The 23015-nt window shown below is 36.5% G+C and overlaps 1 protein-coding gene across 1 annotated transcript in view; it reads right to left on the bottom strand.

The window, feature by feature from the left end:
- The window catches only part of MYCBP2 (MYC binding protein 2, E3 ubiquitin protein ligase), a 275789-nt gene that overhangs the window by 34056 nt on the left and 218718 nt on the right, over positions 1-23015 (bottom strand). The window contains exons 56-66 of the mRNA XM_023751731.1: positions 19049-20692; positions 18009-18178; positions 17023-17264; positions 14647-14814; positions 13110-13267; positions 11404-11603; positions 10404-10553; positions 6783-6943; positions 5236-5392; positions 4887-5111; positions 503-568 (exon numbers count right to left, since the gene is read on the bottom strand). Coding sequence (XP_023607499.1) covers positions 503-568; positions 4887-5111; positions 5236-5392; positions 6783-6943; positions 10404-10553; positions 11404-11603; positions 13110-13267; positions 14647-14814; positions 17023-17264; positions 18009-18178; positions 19049-20692 — 3341 coding nt within the window. The remainder of the gene's footprint in view (positions 1-502; positions 569-4886; positions 5112-5235; positions 5393-6782; positions 6944-10403; positions 10554-11403; positions 11604-13109; positions 13268-14646; positions 14815-17022; positions 17265-18008; positions 18179-19048; positions 20693-23015) is intronic.

Here is a 23015-nt window from a genome sequence, read left to right as displayed (position 1 = left end):
TTATTGTTTGTTTAATCTAATCTTAATTCATTCTTTCAATATGATTAAAAACCAACAATAAATGGTCAGTGTCCATGGGACAAAGTAGCTATAGAAGAACAGCTCTGATAAAATTTCTCCCATCTGAGTTTATAATCTCAGATACATTCCCAGATAAAATCTAACCTGTTTCTAGAGTTGGTTTATAAATTGACTTGTAAACTGGATGTAGTTGCAATATTATAAGTGACAGATTTTTAGAGGACAACAACCTATGTTTTAACCTGAAGTGTAGGTGAATTCAGGTGTCAATTGTGAATCAAATCTATGATAAGTTAGGGCAGTAATGGGTACAATTTTAGTACATGGATGGTTGTAATTGTTCCTTTATATGGACCACTTGTCAATTTAGCATTTTTAAATAGATGATTTCTTATAATGCCAAAATTAGAACTCAACAGTGGAGACTGAGAAGAAATTTCTCCCTAGGTAGCAAAACATTTAATGACAAAATTTTAATTACCTGCTTTATTCTGCACAAATCTTCTACTGCTTTGCCAGTTAAGAAGGTCATTGAAGTAACTTTATTCTGAAATAGACAATTCAAATAGTTATTATGCCATATTCCTTTTCCAGAATTTTCAATGATTTCTTAAAGTCTACATCAACTTTTCTGTCTGTCTTTAATGGTCCTTCCCAACTAACCTCACTCCATTTGTCCAACCAACCATAATTTCTCACCTCCAGTAATTTCTTATTCTCACAAACTCTACCTTAAATCTCACATTTCAACCTTTCTCCATGAGCTCTGAGAGAGTTGCTTGCCATTCCCCCTTTTTACTCAAACTCTAAACACTTAAATTCTTTATCATGAAGGCTTTCAATAATTCTGCTTGTCACTCATGTCCCACTCTCTCTTTAAGTAAAAAGAAGGAAGGCTTAACTAATACTTGTGACTGTCACAATGTGCCTTTATGAACTTGGAGAAGGATATATGAGAATGATGGGTTCTATCCTCTGGAGACCCTTGCTAAACCAGAGAAGGAACATTAACACAAAAAATAAATGTCAAACAGTAGAAGTTCAATACTCTTTAGTGAAAAGAGTCATGCTGGCATTGGAGCCACAGACTTTAAGGTTAAATAAATTTTATGTAAAGTACATCAAGAAACAGATTAATATTACTTCCTTGGGGAACTGTACACTTTAAGTGCTATAAGCTGATGGAATTCAAATCAACATATGCTGGTCTATAAGGTACTCTGGTGGGCAGGCTGGGGGACACAGAAGTAAGTGAGCCTCAAGAATGTGTAACTTCGAGGAAATTTCTTAAAAGAAAAGCAGATGTCAGCTTACCTACTGAAACTTTTAAAAATGAAGAGTTAAGATGATCTCCTTTAAAAGGTGGACATTTCAAATTGATTAGAATCACTGTTCTGAGGGAGAATATTTCCTGGCTTAAAATGGACCATGAATCAAAGGTAAGTTTGTAGGAGAAACCAAGATGGCGGCATAGGTAAACACCAGAAATTGCTGCCTTGCACAACCACTTCAAAAATACAACTAAAAGACAAAACGGACATCATCCAGAACCACAGGAAGGCTGGTTGAGTGGAAATTCTACAACTAGAAGGAAAGAGAAAAGCACACTGAGACTCAGAGGAGGTGTGGAAGTAAAGTGCAGAGGTATGGAGGCACACATGGAAAGGGCTGGCAACTGAGGACACGGTTGTCTTTTTCAATTGGGAGTGAGACACATGCTCCCGCTCTGAACTCCGTTCGGGCGAGTCTCTGGGGACCCAGACTCATACGGGAGAAACTGGACTGTCTGGCATCGGTCTGAACTCAGGGGCAGCTTTCTCTCAGAGGTGCTTGCAGCGATTACTGCGGGACACTGAGAGGCGGGGCCTCTTAGGGTAGGACTGAGGAGCAGCCATAGCTGCTTGCTCTGCCCTGTTGATCCCCTGAGACCCCGCCCCACCCAAGCTGTGCACAGAGGCTTTTGCATATGAAAGGCCTGGCCCTTTGAATCTGAAAATTACCCAACAGACTCCATCTGGGTCAGAGAGACTGAGAACTTCCAAAAGAAGGCCCAAGGCCCCACAGCAGCTTGCATTGCTTCACAGCTGGGCCTCATCTGGGCACCTCCAAACCCCAACCAAAGAAGAGGAATCTGCAGATCTCTCCATAGCTCCTGCTGGATAGCCTCAGGCAGAGGCTAAATTAGCACCTCCTTAGAGATCCAAGAGCCAGTGTACCCAGTGGTCAGAGTGGGACCATCCAGATTACAACTCCTCAGATCCATAAGGGACACACTCAGGGGGCAGACTCAGTGAGAACCAAAGCTCCACTGAAGCAAGTCTTGCCCCAGAAGGGTATCTCCAGCACAGAAGTTCTCCCACTACAGACACAGCTGATTCTCACAGCCAATTGGCCTGGAGGTCAATTCCTCCCAGTGATACCTACAACAATCAAAGCTTAACTACAACGAGACTGTGCACAAAGCCCACAAAGGGGTGCACCAAGAGTGTCCACCTCAGGTAATTGGGGAGGCTGAGCCACTGGGCCCTATAGGGCACCTAGCACAGAAAGCCACTCTATCAACACAGGGAAACATAAAAAATGCGGAGACAAAAAAACAGGTCACATATGACAGAAATGGAGGAAAGCAAACTACAGGATATAGAGTTCAAAACCACACTTCTAAGGTTTTTCAAGAATTTTCTAGAAACCGCTGATAAGTTGAGTGAGACCCTCAAGAAATCTAGTGAGATCCTTGAGGATATGAAAAAGGATCAACTAGAAATTAAGCATACACTGACTGAAATAAAGAATATTATACAGAGTTCCAACAGCAGACTAGAGGATCGCAAGAATCAAGTAAAAGATTTGAAATACGAAGAACCAAGAAACACCCAACCGGAAAAAAAAAAAAGAAAAAAGAATCCAAAAATATGAAGATAGTGTAAGGAGCCTCTGGGACAACTTCAAGTGAACCAACATCCGAATTATGGGGGTGCCAGAAGAAGAGAGAGAACAAGATATTGAAAACATATTTGAAGAAATAATGACAGAAAACTTCCCCTACCTGGTGAAAGAAATAGACTTACAAGTCCAGGAAGCGCAGAGAACCCAAAACAAAAGGAATCCAAAGAGGACCACACCAAGACACATCATAATTAAAATGCCAAGAGCAAAAGACAAAGAGAGAATCTTAAAAGCAGCAAGAGAAAAAAAGTCAGTTACCTACAAGGGAGTACCCATACGACTGTCAGCTGATTTCTCAACAGAAACTATGCGGGGCAGAAGGGAGTGGCAAGAAATATTCAAAGTGATGAATAGCAAGAACCTACAACCAAGATTACTCTACCCAGCAAAGCTATCATTTAGAATTGGAGGTCAGATAAAGAACTTCACAGATAAGAAAAAGCTAAAGAAGTTCATCACCACCAAACCAGTATTATATGAAATGCTGAAAGGTATCCTTTAAGAAGAGGAAGAAGAAGAAAAAGGTAAAGATACAAATTATGAACAACAAATACACATCTATCAACAAGTGAATCTAAAAATCAAGTGAATAAATAATCTGATGAACAGAATAAACTGCTGAATATAATAGAATCAGGGGCATAGAAAGGGAATGGACTATTCTCAGGGGGGAAAGGGGTGTGGGGGTAAGGGAAGAGACTGGACAAAAATCGTACACCTATGGATGAGGACAGTGGGGGAGGTAAGGGCAGAGGGTGGGGTGGGAACTGGGTGGAGGGGAGCTATGGGGGGAAAAAAGAGGAACAACTGTAATAATCTAAACAATAAAGATTTAATTAAAAAAAAAACAAAAAAAAATAAAGATAAGTTTGAGTTCTAATCAGAAAAATGTATTGATTTATTACACTTGACCTTCTAGTAAGGTAAGTTCATGATATATTAGCTATGCCCCTTTTTCTTAGCCAGCTCCAGGGAAGAACTGAATCTGCACTGATGGACAGGCTTCGGAGTGGCTAAGAATGGCAAGGAGTGCTCTGACTTGCGTACTGGACTTCTGTGGTTGGCATATTCTATCCAGGTTCTCTGAGACCCAACCCCCTACTCTGGCTCTTCCTGGAAAAGGAAATATGCAAATAGATGGGAGCAGCTTGGTAATGATCCAAGGAGATTAACACTGTATCTGCTAACAAGCCACATCTATTTTTTGGGGAAAATAATTCTCAGAAATAACCTTCCTTAGGAATGGGGTTAGAAGTATGGGGATTTGGCAGTGGTTCTTAACACTCAAATAGGACTCTTTCCCCTTTGTTTAGTAATTTTTAAAAGTGTGCTTCACCCATTTGAAACATATGGACAGGCAGGGCTAGGTAAAGTATAAATCATGATTACTTGGGTTAGTACAGAAAGTCCCCTCACTCCCTCCATGACAGCTTGGGGTGAGGCTTAGGAATAGAAAACTGTGAAAGTATACTGGTAGGTCAAAATGTATTAAGTGCCATCAGAGTAATATACAAATAACTCAGAGAAAGGAAAGAGTAATTTTTATAGAGGAGGTGCTGGGAGAGGCTTTCTCTGCTGGGTCTAGAGATATGGAGGAAATGAGAGTGAGTTTAAGGGGATGACTTCAGGCCAAGGGACTAGCTAAAACAAGGGCACAGAGGTAGAAAAATATAGAGGAGACATTTATTTTGCTCAGATGTAGCCATGCTATATTTGTAATAAGACCTCTTTCTTGAAATGGTATTCCACAGCACCCCCAGTCATATTAATCTGTTGTTAGACTTACGGTTTCTTTGGTAAATACAAAATGCTGTGTGGTTGGTAAAGTTCCATCTTTTTGCTAAACTCAGAAATGAGAGTACATGATCACTAACTGTCTGAAAAGAACCAATGTGCCACAAATTAAATTCCTTTCTTACCCCAAGATCTCGGGAATTGTCCACGTGAACAGAAACATAGCGAGCGTTGATTCCTTTTACACAGTTAATGGTGATGTTCTTAGTTTTGTTTTTATCCTCATCTCCTGATTCCCAAAAGGTTTCTGTGGAACCATCTGTCAAACTGCCAATCATGGCAGGCCGGCTTGAAGTTTTTATGTCAACAATGCTGGTTAAGTCCTTTAAGCACATTACTATGCATAATTCCTACCAGAAACAATTATAAGTAATTATAATACTCAAATGGAAATCTCCCATGATAATAAAACAGACATGAAATAAGAAATAATACGCTGTTGTATAGAAACAGGATAATTGTTAAATGACTGACCTGACTCATAGCTTCAAAGCCAGATTGTATACTGATGCTAAAACTCTCTTCGCTATCTCCATCATCTGATTTTGACAAAATGTTGTTAATGTGATGAAATACATTGCTCTGATGGAGGAACTGGTGATCAGATTGCTTGAATTTCAGACTCCAGCATCTAAAAAGACATAAGCAATATATTAAATAATTCTTTTTCAGGAATTTCTAAGAAATCCTAACATTTTAAGAAATCGTAATGATCTAGGTAAAAATGGAAACTTAAAAACTTCAGGAAACAAAACATTAGTATTGGTGCTTTTATAAAGTAAAATTAATTTCTAAGAAAAAATGGGATAAGTTCTAAGGCAAGTTCACTCATTTTAAATATAGATAAACTAGAGGCCCGGTGCACGAAAATTCATGTACTCGGTGGGGGCAGGGGGTTTCCCTCAGCCCGGCCTGTGCCCTCTTGCAATCCGGGTCCCCTAGAGGGATGTCCAACTGATAGCTTAAGCCTACTGCCTGGGGGGACCAGGCCCAAGCAGGCAGTCAGACATCCCTCTGACAGCCTAGGGGGAGCAGGCCTAAGCTGTTAGTCGGACATCCTTAGTGCTGCCGCAGAGGCGGGAGAGGCTCCTGACACTGCTGCTGCACTGGCCAGCCATGAGCCAGCTTCTGGCTGAGCTGCACTTCCCCTATGGAAGCACACTGACCACCAGGGGGCAGCTCCTGCATTGAGCATCTGCCCCCTGGTGGTCAGTGTGCACCATAGCGACCGTTGTTTCCAGTCGTTCTGCTGTTAGGATCAATTTGCATATTACCCTTTTATTATATAGGAGGGTTGTATACATGAAGATGAAAGCTATAGAAGCAAAAAAATGTAATAAATCAGTTTTGTAGACAAACTATGACAGACTCTCAAATTTATTAGTCTTACAATTCCATACTATTTGCACTTCAAAAATTTTGTGAAGAGGAAATAAAATCTCCCCTCTGTTGGTCTTACCCATTAGGGGTATGGGTAGCCCAAATCACTGCAATGACCTATCTTTTATAAAAATCAAAAGAGGATTTATTTATATGTTAGTCTCCAGTATATGTGGATCTAATAACAAGGTTCACAATGTAAATGTTAAAAACGCAGCAGGTTTGGACTTAAAAGGAGGTGATGCTCCTCAAGGAAGTTTTAAGATTAGTTATATATAACTTCATTTTTCTTAAGATTATTTTCAATTCAAAATCCTATTTTGATTTATGTTTTTCAAATTTCATTTTCCCTCTCTCATTTTGTGACATTTAAGATTCTACTCTTAGGCAGCACTCAGAAAAGTAATTTTGGTTAGGAAAGAGGGAAAAGTAAAAAAGATTCATAATATATAGAGGAGCAAACAAGTGTAAGCTAAGAAGAGGAACAATTATAGTTATGACAGGAATGAGGGAGGCACCATTCACATATATAGGGATTCTTCATATCTTACTATTTAAAGGGCCTTCCAAGCATTTTGAACTTTGAATAGCCCATAAAATATCCTCTCCAATGTACCTAGAATATTTAGATATAAAATTACCTTAGGGCCATTTGCTGTAATGAACTGCCACTGGGGAGAGACATCATAAGATCGGAGATTGTTTGAAGTAAGCGATGAAATGTATGTGGTAAAGGATGAGCGGCTTCACCTGCAATCACTATATCTGAGAGTGGATGTTCACATACTCTTGTATCTTTGTCCTGAGACAGAAATTGAAAGCAAGTTGACTAGTTGTATTGAAAGGAATTTCCCCCACAAAAGCATCTTATGTATACTTAAAAGTATTGTGTTACTTTCAAATACTCCTGTAACAGAAATGTAAACAACAAAACCAAACCATACCCAAAACATACATTAAGATTGCACGTGAAAAAATAAGATACCTAGGAATAAACTTGACTAAGGAGGTAAAAGACCCGTACGTGGAAAACTAGAGGTCATTGAAAAAAGAGATGGAGGAAGACATAAACAAATGGAAGAATATACCGTGTTCATGGATTGGTAGAATCAACATCATTAAAATGTCCATACTACCCAAAGCAATCTATAGATTTAATGCAATCTCCATTAAAATACCAATGGCATATTTCACAGACCTAGAACAAACTCTGCAAAAATTCATATGGAATAAAAAAAGACCCCGAATAGCAGCAGCAATCTTGAGAAAGAAGAACAAAGTTGGAGGGATCACAATACCAGATATCAAGCTATACTACAAATCCACTGTTCTCAAAACTGCCTGGTACTGGCACAAGAACAGACATATGTATAGACCAATGGAACAGAAGAGAGAACCCAGAAATCGACCCAAACCATTATGCTCAATTAATATTTGACAAAGGAGGCAAGAGCATACAATGGAGTCAAGACAGTCTCTTCCATAAATGGTGTTGGGAAAATTGGATACATGCAAAAAAAATGAAACTAGGCCACCAACTTACACCATACATAAAAATAAACACAAAATGGATAAAGGACTTAAATGTAAGATGAGAAACCATAAAAATCTTAGAAGAAGTCACAGGAAGTAAAATAGCAGACATTTGTTGGAGCAATATCTTTACAGACACAGCTCCTAGGGCGTGTCAGCATTTTGAAAAACCCTAACTTAACTCTGGTGCCATGTCACATATAGAAATTTTTTGATATTTGCAACCATAGTAAAACAAAGACTTATTTTTTGATATTTATTTTATATATTTAAATGCCATTTAACAAAGAAAAATCAATCAAAAAAATGAGTTTGTGTGTCACCTCTGACACGCATGTCATAGGTTCGCCATCACTGTCCTAGGGCAATGGAAACTAAAGAGAAAATAAACAAATGGGACTATATCAAAATAAAAGTTTCTGCACAGCAAAAGAAACCATCACAAAACAACAAGAAAGCCCACTGTATGGGAGAACATATTTGCCAATGTTATATCCAATAAGGGCCTAATCTCAAAAATTTATAGGGAACTCATACATCTTAACAAAAAAGAAGATAAACAATCCAATAAAAAATGGGCAAAGAACTTAAATAGACACTTTTCGAAAGTGGACATATAGAAGGCCAAGAGACTTATGAAAACATACTCAAAGTCACTAATCATCCGAGAGATGCCAGTCAAAACAACAACGAGGTACCATCTCACACCTGTCAGAATGGCTATCATCAACAAATTGACAAATGACAAGTGCTGGAGAGGACTTGGAGAAAAAGCAACCCTCTTGCACTGCTGGTGGGAATGCAGACTGGTACAGTCATTATGGAAAACAGTATGGAGTTTCCTCAAAAAATTAAAAATGGAACTCCCATTTGACCCAGTAATCCCACTTCTAGGAATATATCCCAAGAAATCATAAACACCAATCAGAAACACCTATGTTCATAGCAGCACAATTTACAATAGCTAATATTTGGAAACAGCCTAAGTGCCCATCAGCAGATGAGTAGATTAAAAACTGTGGCACATCTACACGATGGAATACTACGCTGCTGTAAAAAAAAAACACACAAAAAAAAACCCTAACCAGTTTGGCTCAGTGGATAGAGCGTCAGCCTGCGGACTCAAGGGTCCCAGGTTTAATTCCGGTCAAGGGCATGTACCTTGGTTGTGGGCACATCCCCAGTAGGGAGTGTACAGAAAGCAGCTGATCGATGTTTCTCTCTCATCGATGTTTCTAACTCTCTATCCCTCTCCCTTCCTCTCTGTAAAAAATCAATAAAATATATTACAATAAAAAAATAAAAATCATCATTCTCCCCTTTAAAAAAACAACAACAACTCCTATCACTCGAAACAGCATAGATGGACCTGGAGAGCATTATGCTAAGCTATATAAGCCAGTCAAAGAAAGACAAATATCACATGATCTCACTCATCTGTGGAATATAATGAACAACATAAACTGATGAACAAAAATAGATACAGAGACAGAGAAGCATCAAACAGACCATTAAACTTCAGAGGGAAGGCAGGGGAAGGTATGGGGGGGGGTAAGAGATCAATCAAAGGACTTGTATGCATGCATATAAGCATAACCAATGGACACAGACACTAGGAGGGGTAAGTGAATGTGCTGGGAGGTTGGGGTGGCTGGGGAGAGGTCAATGGGTGAAAAAGGAGACATATATAATACTTTAAACAATAAAGATTGAAAAAAGAAAGATTAATCATGTTTGTATTATTTGTAGGAATGAAAACCACATAAAAGTATCTATTCTGGTGTAATCACAAATCTATCAGCAGAAGAAATGAGCTATTCTTCTCTTTGAGCCTCACCCAGATTGCTGAGCCAAAGACTTGTGAGCCAATAAAGTAGTTGTTTTAACTCAGTGAGTTTTGCGGTGGTTAGTTACGTAGGGATAGAATGCTGTTACAGGTATGTAACAATCTCACATTGTAACTGTGTATTTTTTCTATTTTTCCTTATAGTTCTGTCAATTTTTACTTATTTCTTAAAGGCTTTATTAGGCACATACATGCTCAAAATTAATCTTTTACAATTTTGTAGACAGCCTCTTTATCCCTCTTAATAATTTTTCTCGAAGTCTAGTTTTTCTGATGTTATCTTTTTTCTTACTTTTAATCTTCCTGGATCACTGTTTTGGATGTGATACTAGTGTTTTTTTTTATTCTCTAACTATTGTGACAGTTTTGATATTTAAATGAAAGATTTAGTCCTCTAATTTTATTCCAGATATGGAAATGAAGCCCAGAGGTAAAAACCAGGCTGGTCCCAGGCTTCCAGTGTCCTAGTTCAATATTTGTCCATTATGCAGGCTGTCTCCAATAAAATCCAAGTCCCTTCAAGACAAACAAACACTGGAATTTCATGTCCCTACACAGAATCAATGCTGATATCTTACAGAATTGTAAAGTAGACTGATCTATGTAATAATGTTGCCCTGTTTATTTAATATTGTACTGTAACAGTTTCTTCCAGTTGATTAATGATAATGATGCTTAGTGAGAAATCAGAATTGACTGACAGCATTTTTGCCAGAGAGAACACTAAGTAAATTTAATATGTTGCTCATAGCATTGAAATTGTATTCTTTTCTTTAGGTTATATAATCTGTGCATGACCTCATGCAAATTATTATACTATCTGAAGGTATTTCTACTGTCCTATAAAAATACTGACAATTAAAAAAACAAAAATCTGTCTTACTTGTTCTGCATTTTCTTTGTTTGTTTTATTTTCCTCATCCTCTTCTTCCTCTGGTTCCACTGGAGCAGGAGTCAGTGATGCCACAAAATGCCATAGAATATCATGGAGAGAAGTTGTTTGGATGACATTGCATAGAAGCCAGTTGAAAGCCTGAATAAATAATGGTTAAATGAGTTCAAAATGAAAAGAAAATATATAAGTAAAAAAATTCAGGGCTTTTCTTAATTGGAAACAAAGTACTTCCAGATTAAGTGTTTCAAGGAAGACTAGGAAGCCTGACCTTTGTTTCACTGAAATACAATGAACTTGAAATAGTCACAAATTTTGGTCCTAATTTAAAAAACTAATAATAATAGAAAAAATAATACTTATAAAATGCAATACCGAAACACTTTTTTAAACCACATTTTATTTTAAAAATTTGTCTTAATTTACTCAAACACATTTTTCCCCCCAGCTTGCATTTAGGATCAACATAGACCGTTTCTCAAGCTCAACACGAGCTACCATTTAATTAAATATATTTATTTGTTCCCATCAATAAAGCAGTAGGTTATCATATGTGTAATAAAGAAAAAAATTTACTCTATGTAAGTCTATGATATTCAGCAATCCTATGATTTCCAGAGAACAGAGACTCAGATAAATTATAATTGTTAGGTTTATAACTCAAAAGCATATTTATCCCCTTTGCATGATCATTCTAACTGAAATAACACTGTGATGACAAAAACTTTTTCAAAAAAGATAATACAAGGATTCAAATAATAAAGCAATGTAGAAATAAATTTCTTTAGAATGCTTACATATGGAACTCTAAATTCATTTCTATTCATAAACTTAAGAGTTTAATTTTGATGGGAACATTTGATATTTTCAATTGGCTAATGTCTCTTAACTTATTGCAATTTCTGTTTGGTAAAAAGGTGACATCATTAAATAGAATCATCACATGATTTGTATGATCAATGAATCAATAACCACGCTGATGTATTCATACCTCCATAGCAAAAACTCGACAAGCAGATTTCCTTAGGGCCTGTTTCATTGCTATTTCAAGACCTTCTAGATCATGATGCTGTATAACAAAAGCTAAAACTGGCCATTGGAAATTTCGTTCTCCTTTGGAAAGAGAGCTGTGGGCTGAGATTAGCCGGGAAAGCTCAGGAGATGGATGTCTCAAGAGAGAAGAACCAACTTCTATTAAGAAAAAAAGGTATTAATTTTCATAGGCAATACATCAGGTTAATATACTTAAGATTATATTTAAAAATAATAGCATCTAACTTATTCACTTTAGAGCTTTGGGATTTTTTTTTTCACTTCACATAAATCACAATGACTTAAATATTTCTTGAGGCTTAAAAAGATTAAATATCTTACTTCCCTAAAGTCATACAGCTATTAAGTTGTAGGGGGTAAGTTTTGAATGCCGGGTTGAATCTAAAGTTCATGCTTCGAAAACACTAAACACTAAGTGATTTTTCTCCTTAAATGAAATCTGTATTTCATCCCCAACATTTTCTAAATGCTTTGTAATGAATATGCCTCAATAAAAGCTCAAAAATATTTGTTAAATGAACATAGAAATCATTGGGGGATGCTCAGTATTTTTCTTGAAGATCTTCAATAAGATAAAAAGTCATCTACCTATAAATATTAAGCCATATCTTCATTTTACTAGTGATCTACCTAATAACCATATTATCTCTTCTCTTGGTTTTCTTTCTTTACTCTTGGGACAGAGTCAACCATCCCCAATTTGGGTCTTGATACCAACTCCTCCAGATTACCTGACTTTTTTACTGATTAAGAGTTTCAAAACCACAAATTTTATTCTCTTAGCTGTAAAGAGTTTAAGCTTCTATTGGGAGGGAGAAGATAACTGTGAAAGTATAAGTCACTGGAATTGCTTGTTCACTGAAGCTTAGTTGAAGGGATAATGGTAGCAACATTTGGCTTAGATGCCTAACAAGTAAGATTTTAAATGTCAATTTATTCTTGAGTAATCACTGGATGATCTTTGGGTGTCTCTTTAAACTGAGATGCAAAATTTATGCCCTAGCTGGTTTGGCTCAGTGGATAGAGCATCAGCCTGCGGACCAAAGGGTCCCAGGTTTGATTCCAGTCAAGGGCACGTACCTTGGTTGCAGGCTCCTCTGTCCGGGGCCCTGGTCAGGGCCCTGCAGGAGGCAACCAATTTATGTGTTTCTCTCACATTGATATTTCTCTCTCTTTACCTCTCTCTTCCACTCTCTCTAAAAATCAATGGAAAATTATCCTCAGTGAGGATTAAAAAAAACCCACTACGAAACAAAATTTAGAGAGGCACACTTAGAGCCATGCTACATAGAAGGAATGTCTACCACAATTTAAAATTAATTCATTTCTTTCCCTTCAAATATTGAATATTAAAAAATATCTGTGCCCTGCCAGTGTAGCTCAGTGGGTGAGCATCGACCTATGAACCAGGAGGTCACTGTTCGATTCCCAGTCAGGGCACATGCCAGAGTTGTGGGCTCAATCACCAGTAGGAGGCATGCAGGAGGCAGCTAATCAATGAGTCTCTCTCATCATTGATGTTTCCATCTCTCTTTCCCTTTCTCTTTCAAGTCAGTAAAAATGTATTTTTTAAAAAAAGAAAAAAATATCTGCAAATAAAACTATTTGGGTTATTCAATTTTCCCTTTTTATCTTTATACTTACCAGTGTCTCCACTGTTAACTCTTCTTCTAGGAATGGCTTTAACTCGTGCAGGTAAAATGGAGTGTTGTTTATCATATTCAGAAGCAACAACTGAGTATGATCTTTGGAAGACAGTTCTCTTTGCAAGATCAGTATCAGTTATGGGACTAGTTTCCAAACTGCAGATAAAATAAGAGGACCGACTGATAAAAATTTAGGTGAAAAAGTAAATGAAGAAAAACTATATTTAGTTTATAATAGTGTAATCAAATATGTGAACCTGTATTTCATGTGAAAAAACACAAATTCAAAGCCAACTTAATATTCTCTCTTTAAGTAGTGTAATGAGAGGCAAAAAACTAGTTTTTAGCATTGCAGTTATATTATAGTTAGAACAGTCTATATGAGAACTTAGTGATTTTCATTCAGGTTAAAATAAACTAACAATTTTTTCTATTAACTATACCACCATTAAAAAACACTTGTAAAGTTATTAAGATGGTTATATAATTTCCTTTATGCGGCATTTTATTAAAAAGAGAAGTAGCTTCCCTTCCTTTTCCTCTAAGACAAATTTACAAACTGTTCTTTTCATTTGTTCTTTTTTTCTGTCACTTCATTCCAAATTGTGACATTTTTGCTCATCTTGAGTTCTGGAGTTATTTCTTTTCCATCATTCAAGCCATGTTTGAATCTTATGTCCCTCAGTAAATCTTATATATTTTCTAGTTAGTGGCTAACCCCCTGGCCATTTTCTTAACTTACCACCTCTCTAAGTGTGTGTACGTTCTTATTTGAATGGACTATAAACGTACATAACTGACTGGGGTTAATGTGCCTAGATGTCGGTTTGGGCTGCTTGATTCCTGAATGACCAGGGTATAGGGATATGTTAATTTAACTTTTCCTACAAAATACTTCATTTATCTACCTTGTTTCATAATCATTGTCAACATTATTCAATTCCACATAGCTAACTGAAATCTTTGACTAAATGTATCAGCTTCTCAATTGAACTGTCAGATTATCCTTGCATGTTTACCATGTCATTCCTCTTTTTAAAAGTCTTAGTGGTACCCAGTTCCCTCTGTATTACATTTATATACTTCTATTCAGTTTCCAAAAAGCACTTTATTCTGATACTACTATACCTAATTGGGGGTGAGTGGGTAGGAGAAAATTGTAAGCAATATTTCAAGAAGTTCAAGGTTTATTTTCAGTGCTTCCTCTCTCATGTAACTTTCCCTAAGTACTGCCTCAAAGTGACCTTTCTCTAGTCTGGTTTACTACAGCACTAAATGACATCATATAATGGGAAGTTTTACTATAACTTCATTAGTGGTTTTTTCCAACTAGTCTGCTTCTGCTATCAAAGACCTTGTACCTTACTTCATGTATGTAAGGCTTTTTCTTACTGCTCTAATAGTTAGTAGAGCTGACTCAATGTCCTTTTTGAGATGGAAGGATGTACTAAAAAACTTCTAGACCATTCTTTTCCAGCTGTCATTCTTCCAAACCAAACACTGGCTATTCAACAGAGAGGAGAGAACCCAAATACCTTGGTGGCATAGACTTCATATTGCTTTCTGGCTCTTCAAATACATTAGGACTTGCATCAGGAGTTACTGATATGTACGGGGCAGGTACAGATGTTGAACGGAGATATCTCATTTCATCCTGAAATAGGTTGTCATCTTGATAGCCCACAAAATTTTCATGATGATGCCTACATTAAATCAAACCCAGTAACTTTAAGTATGAAGGCAATACAGACAGTTTCCATTTTCAATCTCCTTCATAAAAGCAAAAGCAGCACATTTAAATCTATATGAGTGAAGGACTAAACTAACCACAGATGTAAATAGAAGGATATAAAAGTTGGACAGTTTTACACAGATATTCCAGGTACCACAAACATTTCAAAACCAAAATTGAATTCATTTTCTTTCCTTTCGAGAGCTTTTATCTCTTCTGGTATTTTGGTGAATGATCCCACCAATTATCCAGGGGCCTAAGTTAAAGTATCTCAGTGCTGTAGTAGGCTTAGTCCTCAACCATGACCCATCACTCAGGCCTCAGTACTAGGTTTCCTCTCACAACCATACTTTCTTCTCATTCTCTATCATCACTGCCTTGGTTTAGGCCCATGTTTCTTGCACAGTCACCTTTTTGGTAGGAACATATATGAGTCAAATTTGAGGAAGATATGTAAAATGTTCCATGGGTTGAGGGAATGTCCATTCCCCAGAGAGCTAAAATTATAAAATCCATAATTATGGTATGCTAGCATTTTTACATGTTTTACAATTCTTTCCTTTTCAAACTGGAACAGAGTTGTTAATTTAAGTTTACTAAGTGGTCTGAATGAAGCTAAAGATTTGTTGCTATTGGGATATCTGATGATTTCCATCTTGGTCTCAAATATATTTAGTCTTATACCCTGACATAACTCTGCTACACAAAGAGGATAACATTGCCAAAATGAAATTGTTGGCTGGCAAGTTATGCCGGCAGGGAATTTCTAAAATCTTCGTTACCCAATGAAAAAAATCTGAACTTGGTATATGAAAGGCTGTTTTAGAGTGTCAGTGTTTAAGAGTGTGAAAGTACAGACTGTACCACCCAAATCCAATATGGCATACTATTTATAGGCTCCCCTCCATCTTCAGTAATGCCCTTTCATCCAGTTCCCACATTAGTAGCTGAGTGATCTAACTGCAAACGAGTTCATGTATTTCCCTATTTAAGATTCTTCCACTGTTTCCTCTGTGGGGTAAAATCTAACCTTAGCATGGGCGATAGGGCCCCACATTACTGGGTCTTGGGTAACCAATTCTAGTGGCATTTCTATATTTCTCCCAGTAGCCAGTTTTAATAAGCCTGTGAATCCTTAAATGTGTAATGCTATTTCATCATTTGTGTTTTCACACACATGGTTTACTCTGTCAGGAACACTTTCCTCTCATTACCTATTTGATTTAATTCCTATTTATACTTTAAGACTCTTGTAAAGGGTCAGATTCTCTGGTCCTAATCTCCTGGGGAAGATTCAGGAACTCTCCATATTGCATGCTCTAAGAGCATCTTGTACATACTTCTAATATAGTACTGATTATATAATATTTTTAATATTTTATTTACATGTCTTAAATGTCCACAGAGTATGAGCACATGGAAGCCAGAATTTTATTATACTCATCTTGGTATCTTAAAGGTCTAGTACAAAGCTGGTTACCCAGTTGGTATTTATTTAAATAACAGAATGAATAATTTTAAAAAATTAAAGAATTTTTTAGGAAATAGTTTTTTCTACTTTAGCATTGCCCCCTTTTAGCAGAATGAAGTCAGCCTACCAAAGAATAAAAGATAGCTAAAGTCTTACTTTCTAAGACATATTTTTATATGAATAATAATACAAATTGACATAGTATTTTTTTTATTGCTTAAAGCATTACAAAGGGTATTACATATGTGTCCTTTTTTTCCCCACCCTTGACAGTACCCCGGCTTCCCCTACCCCCCAGTGTCTTATGTCCATTGGTTATGCTCATATGCATGCATACAAGTCCTTCGGTTGATCTCTTACCCCCCTCCCTCCTGCCCCCCAACCCTCCCTGGCCTTCCCGCTGCAGTTTGACAATCTGTGTGAGGCAGCTCTGCAAGTCTTACTTTCTAAGACATATTTTTATATGAATAATAATACAAATTGACATAGTATTTACAAGGTTTTTTTTTTTAAAAAAACACACCTAGTACTTTCAGGTGTGTCCCTACCAGTCAAATGCTGGTCAAGGCAACTCAGAATATGAATTCCTGGAGGTCTCTTTATTCTATACAATGTGTTAATATAGCATGGATATTCAGAACATGACATTAGTTAATCAACAACAGCTGTTAATCACAAGCGATTAAATAAAAAACTCAATTGTATTACCTAGCTAATGTCTGCAGGTAAAGACAAGGCATTTTAACAGGAAGATCCTCAGAAATGCCCTCTTTCACGCTGGGAAGCTGAGACTGGAATGGCTTTGCAGGATAACACAGAATGCTCGGCTCAGCTGCACTGCTCAGAGACAGCAGGAAGAGTGCATTTGCTTTAATCACCTGGTGAGCTTCCATAGTGGGCAAGGCACGAGGAGTCTTGACTTGCATTGGCTTCCTCCTAGATTGTTTGACCTGGCAACGGAAAATGTGTAGTGGTCTTTTCCTACTTATATTCAAAATCTTATTTCATAACCTAAGTATTTTGAGTCTGTAATACAAATTATTAAGCACTTGTAGAATCATTTAAAAATAATAACAGTGACTACCAAAACAACATTCACTTCATGCTTGTCCTGAACTGATTGAAATGATTTTATGTTGAAGATAAACTATACATCTCTTATGTCCTTGGGAAAATTAAAAAGCTAACTAGTAATATCTAAATGGAATTATTTTAAAAAAAGAATCAATAATCTTTCTCTGTGTGTACATATTCAGCAAAAATTTTTAGTCAGGTGTAGCACTATTGTGAATGATCTTGAGTTTCCATGAGTTCTACAACACAATTAGGGATTAAGAAAAAGAGAGAGGAGATAAAGAGTACAAACAGAAAAGGAAAAAGGAAAAGAGGGAAAGTTGAGAGAGAGGGGAAGGTGAAGAGAAAAGCTATGTATATATGTAGAATTACATAATAAACATCTGTTAATAAGGCATATGTGCCACAGGCTAGTTGTCTTGTGCTATCATAGATATAATTTATTTTTGTAATAAAAATAGCTGGCCTAGCACAAATATTAAATTTGTATATTAGTCCAGTTATAAAGCTGGTCTTTCATTGAATTTATGTGGAGTTATCTGATGTAATATGATCATAAAAATATTTTTATAAGGTTTATCCTTATCATTAACAGTATAACCAGGACAGAATAAAAATACCTTTTCCCTTGCAGCAGCCTGTTTTTCCCGGAGGTATTTTTCTCTGCAGCGATCACATACCAGATACCAAGTGCTTCCTCCTATGCCACCATCACCACAGTTACCAGCCCATCCTCCACAAAAATGCCCAATGCTATTGTAACCTTGTCCACCAGCATAACGGCCACAACCTTGAAACAAGAACAAAGCAAGTGACCTTAGTGGTCTGATCCTTGCAATTTATACATTAATGACAGATTTACCTTCTCAAGTAAGCAAAATACTGAAGCAAGTATCTCACTTTTTTTTATGGCTATTAACTATGTCAGAAAAACTGATTACCAAAAAGTAATCAATTAAATGATAGCTAAAATAGTCCATACAGGCAGATGGAAAGAAATATACAATGTGCAATCTGGGTACATTTAGATTTACGTAAGTATGCCAATAAAATTAAACAAAAGAGGAATAAAATATTCTGTAAAAATGATATATTTTAAGGAATCACATATTTTATAAAAGGTTTCAGGTATAATATATAGAAAGAGAAACCTTTTAACCAAACTTGTAATGGGTAAATCTTGGAATACTAATCAATTGTTATAGAAATCCTTACATTTAACTAAAATACAGTCCTCTGATAAAACAGTTGATATCACTTCCATAGGAAAATGCCCCCACTTCCCTAAATCAGTATAACATAATTTAGTTTGCAATTTTGAGCAGGAAAACCTGAAACCAAAGTAAACCTCATACTGGGATCTTTCCTCCGTGTATGGACACGTCATGATTTCTACTGTGTGACATACCTTAACAGCAAGATTTGGGTAACACAAAACATTTAAAAAATAAACAATGTTTCAAAATGTAATATATTAAAATAAAATAGTACTAAATTGCCTTACCTATATTTCACAAAAAAACTCCTAAGTTATAAGATACTATAAATTCTGAGCCAGTTTCTCTGTATTTTAACATAATTTATAGAACATTTCAAGTTAAAAATACCTATTTAGTATTTTTACGAAAAGTACTTATATATGTTTAATAATATCATTTACCTGGGTGAGCTTGTCTCATATGGTACGTCACTGGGTATGGATGTGACTCTCCACACAGCTCACAGATGGTATCTTTCTCTGGTCCTCCCACTGCCAGCTGGGCCATCTCACCAAATAAATTACCCCTGGGCCGAACTTCTGCCTTTTCTTTTTTCTTTTTTTCTTTTTTGGCCTTCTTATTCTCTTTTTCACACTCTTTCTTTTTAAGGACTGCACAAGAACCAGGACTTGGAAAAATCATGTTCTGGGAAGCTGCTTTGATAGTAGCCAAAGAGATGTCTTCCCAGAAAGCCACTAAATGTTGTAAAGTTAAGGGAAGAGGAGATTTAGACTTCATTGGGTGGTGCATGGACATTTCAAAAGTGGCTTCAGTTTTCCCATCCTCACATTTTTCATGCAGAGGTGGCTCCTTAAGCATAGACAACACCTTATTTTTGTTGATACTACCCATTTTAGATATATCTGGTCCATGAGGTGCAATATTAAACATATTCAGAGCAGATGATATTTCCAATGAGTGTCTATTTTTTAACTTGGTTTCCTTTTCTTCTGTAGGTTGTTGGCTGTTTAAACTACTTCTTATAGGGGCATGTTCTTTGGAAAGTTCAGGATTAAATTTTAAGAAAGAAGAACAAGCCATTGCATCGTGCACTATGCCTTCGTGCCACAGGAAAGAGGCAAAGACTGCTCTGGCACACTCGGCCACAGAGGGAGACATGGCTTGTTTGGCTGGCTCTAAAGGTTTGGCTCCGTCTCCTTTGAAGAGAAAGCTGGATTTTTCCTTTTTGGGCCTGGAGTGTCTATTAGCACATTTTCGACTTATTTTGGGGGATGCTCTCATGTCCTGTTCCTCTTTCAGTGGGGCTTTTCCTATGCTGAAATGAACTTTATTTGAACCTTCTTCCCCACTCTTAAATTCACTGCTTTCATCACAGGTACTATCTGTTAGACTGTTCGTTTTTAAAGTACTTGAAGTGCAGACTTCAACCACCTCACTGTGAAGGTTTTCTTGTACCACATGGGGAGAAGGAGCTCTATTTTCAGATCCGGGGGAATCTTTTGAATCCTTTGGTACTTGTTTTGGTTTTGGTGATGTTGATCGTCCCCTTAATGGTTCTGTGAGGGGCATTTTCTTCTTGCGGAGGGTATCTGGATCAAGTGTGTAAGAGTCTGATTTGGAACGTTCCCGAGGAGGATCAAGTTTTGTCTTAACAGGAGTGGTACTTTTTTGAGGTAGATTTTTATCATGTGGTGAGGAGGAGCGGGGAGAACTAGCACCAGATGGGCTAGACCGATTGGTTGGGAGAGTCTTTGGTTTAGGAGACGATGACCGAGAACCTGGTCCCGGGGATTCAGCTCTGAAACTAGAAGACACCCTCCCATCAGATTTCAACGTCTGCAAGGTGTTATGGTTGGGGGACAATGACCTACTGTGAGAATCTGACCTCAACTTCGCAGCATCAGACTTCAACATGAGGGATTCACTAGCTGATAAACCTTCGGTGCCCCTTGGTTTCTTTGGATCAGCAGTAGTCCGGCTCATACGTCCATCAGGTTTAACTGATCTGCTGTGCTTGGAGGACAGTTCTGATTTTCCTGATGTAGAGACTGGTCTAGAAGATGTTGAGATAGTTCCTCGGTCACCTGTGTGGTCCATTTCATAGTAAAACTTGTTAATAAAATTACAACTTACTGATAATGTAGTCACTGATTTAAAAAAAACAGAGCTAAAACATTTATATTGCTTGTCACAGACAAAAGACTTGAAAAATAAAGGAAAATATTTTTCATAAAATTTCTATTACATAATTATACAACCATTTCCACCAAAAACAATTTTCATGGATGCAAAACAGACTGAGCAAACAGTAGCTATGTACCAATATGAATTATCCACCATATCTGAACCTCAGCCTTAGAAGAATTAGTGAGAACTTAAATTCAGTGAGAGACTAGAAAGAAAAAAAACCTAACTGCTTTTTTTTTGGAATAAAATATTGGGGGAAAACATATGTGTTTTTTAAATATGAAGTAGTTGAGCTAAATTTCCAGTACAATGGTATCTCCCATCCTTATTAGGGATGTTAATGGTGCAAGTCTTGTTAAATTAGGAAACTGAATTTATAAACACATTTATCATTTTCAAGTCCACAAACAGATACAATTAGGTTAAAATAGAACTGCTAAGGAGACACTAAATTTTAATGCTTGAATTACAACAATTTATAATTAACATATGAATGCCCAAAGGTTACTATTTAATTACATGTAATTCAGGCAGTGTTTATAAAAAGATCGTACTCTAAAAGTTTATTTAGTTTATTAAGCTTAGCTGGTTAGAATTTTGAGCTTGTGTCCCCTTGGAATAAAAGGATCCCAAGAATTAGTTCAAATCTGAATTGTGGGGGACCTTGAAATAAGGAGTCGGGAAAATAACAGATAAAAAGATAAAAGAAAAATATTCTACCTCTTTTATAGTAAAAACTAGATATTTCTACATGGACACCACTGTTTTGGGTATCCTGACCCTCAATCGGTGTATCTCCTTTCTACTATTTCCTGCTTCCCTTTGAGGCATTTGTCACCAGTAAGTGGTACAACCTACAACATTACCTTTCCTCCCTAAAATAAAAATTTCCAGTCTTAGTGCAAGTGATAGTAATTAGTTGTTATGAGAAAAGCAATCTGATTAAAGTGATGCATGTGGTATAAACAACTGAAAATTCATAAATCTTGCTTGCTAGATGTATTTATATATTTTTAAAAAGGGTGCTTAGCAAATTCAAATACATCTGTTAACTGGTTACATTTCAGGTATTTTTTAGGGTAATGTGTTTTGGCTTGCTTGTGTGTGTGTGTGTGTGTGTGTGTGTTCGTGCATGCAGGTGCACATATGTGTGTGTAATCATACTCTAGCTATCTACAGGTCAAGGCAATGTTGCTACAGAATCTGACCTTCTGATGGAAGGTCTGCAAGAACTGTTATTTTTATCTATTACTCTTCACAGATGTAATGTCAGGAATGGGTCCCTGGAATAATAAGTGCTCAAAGAATATTTGTTGAATGAGTAAATGAATTCTTGTTTTCTTAATGTTTCTTCTGCTAGTCCCAAATCTTCATATTCTCCAAAAATTCACTTCTTACAATTATGGCTCCCAAGGCCACAGGGCAGAGGCGACAGTAACTGTTGTTGTGTAAGAGTCGGATGCTTGCAAGTTAAGTAATTCTGATATAACTAAGTATGGCAAACAGCATATTTGGAACATATTTTAATTGCATCATGCCAGTGTTTAAAATAATTACTCATTCTCTGGATGAATAAAAATAACTAAATATACTGCTCTTCAGTTTCTTGTAACTCTTTATTATTCTGTCATCAATTTCATTGATCATATATGTATTATAAAACCAATATAAGAGACTGGGCTAAATTCAGAGGAAAAGTAGTGAAACAAACCACAACACACAAAAAAATAATCCAGATATTTATGCTGTCACAAAACAGATAAATAGATGTTACAAACTTGATAAGTGCTTTCAAATTGTATAAAAGTAGTTTAAGAAATTGCTGCCTATTTTTCTGATGTAGTAATAGAACCAAAGAGAAAATTTTGTAAACGTATATACTGAATCCTTGCCACTAATTTTGAGTGTGTAATATTTGGAGTACTGTTTTTTTGTAATCTGATAGTGGACAATGCCTTCATAATCACATTTATTTCAGAAGCTGAACCATATATATTTAAAAAGAATATATCATTTGCTATGTGTGGTAAAACTATATGGTAACCGATGTTTATCTTCATTTGGGTTTCAAAAATTTTGAGGCAGGTAGTAAATATTACTAAAATTTGTCATGTTATGGCTGCTTGAAAGATCAATAACATAAACAAATATTTTGATAAAAATCTTTAGGTCACATAATACTTTCACATTCATCACTTAACTAATTCATCATTAAACTAA

The sequence above is a fragment of the Myotis lucifugus genome, unplaced genomic scaffold (genome assembly GCF_000147115.1).
Source record: "Myotis lucifugus unplaced genomic scaffold, Myoluc2.0 scaffold_24, whole genome shotgun sequence".
Classification (NCBI taxonomy): Eukaryota; Metazoa; Chordata; class Mammalia; order Chiroptera; family Vespertilionidae; genus Myotis; species Myotis lucifugus.
This window is presented reverse-complemented; position numbering and strand designations above follow the sequence as displayed.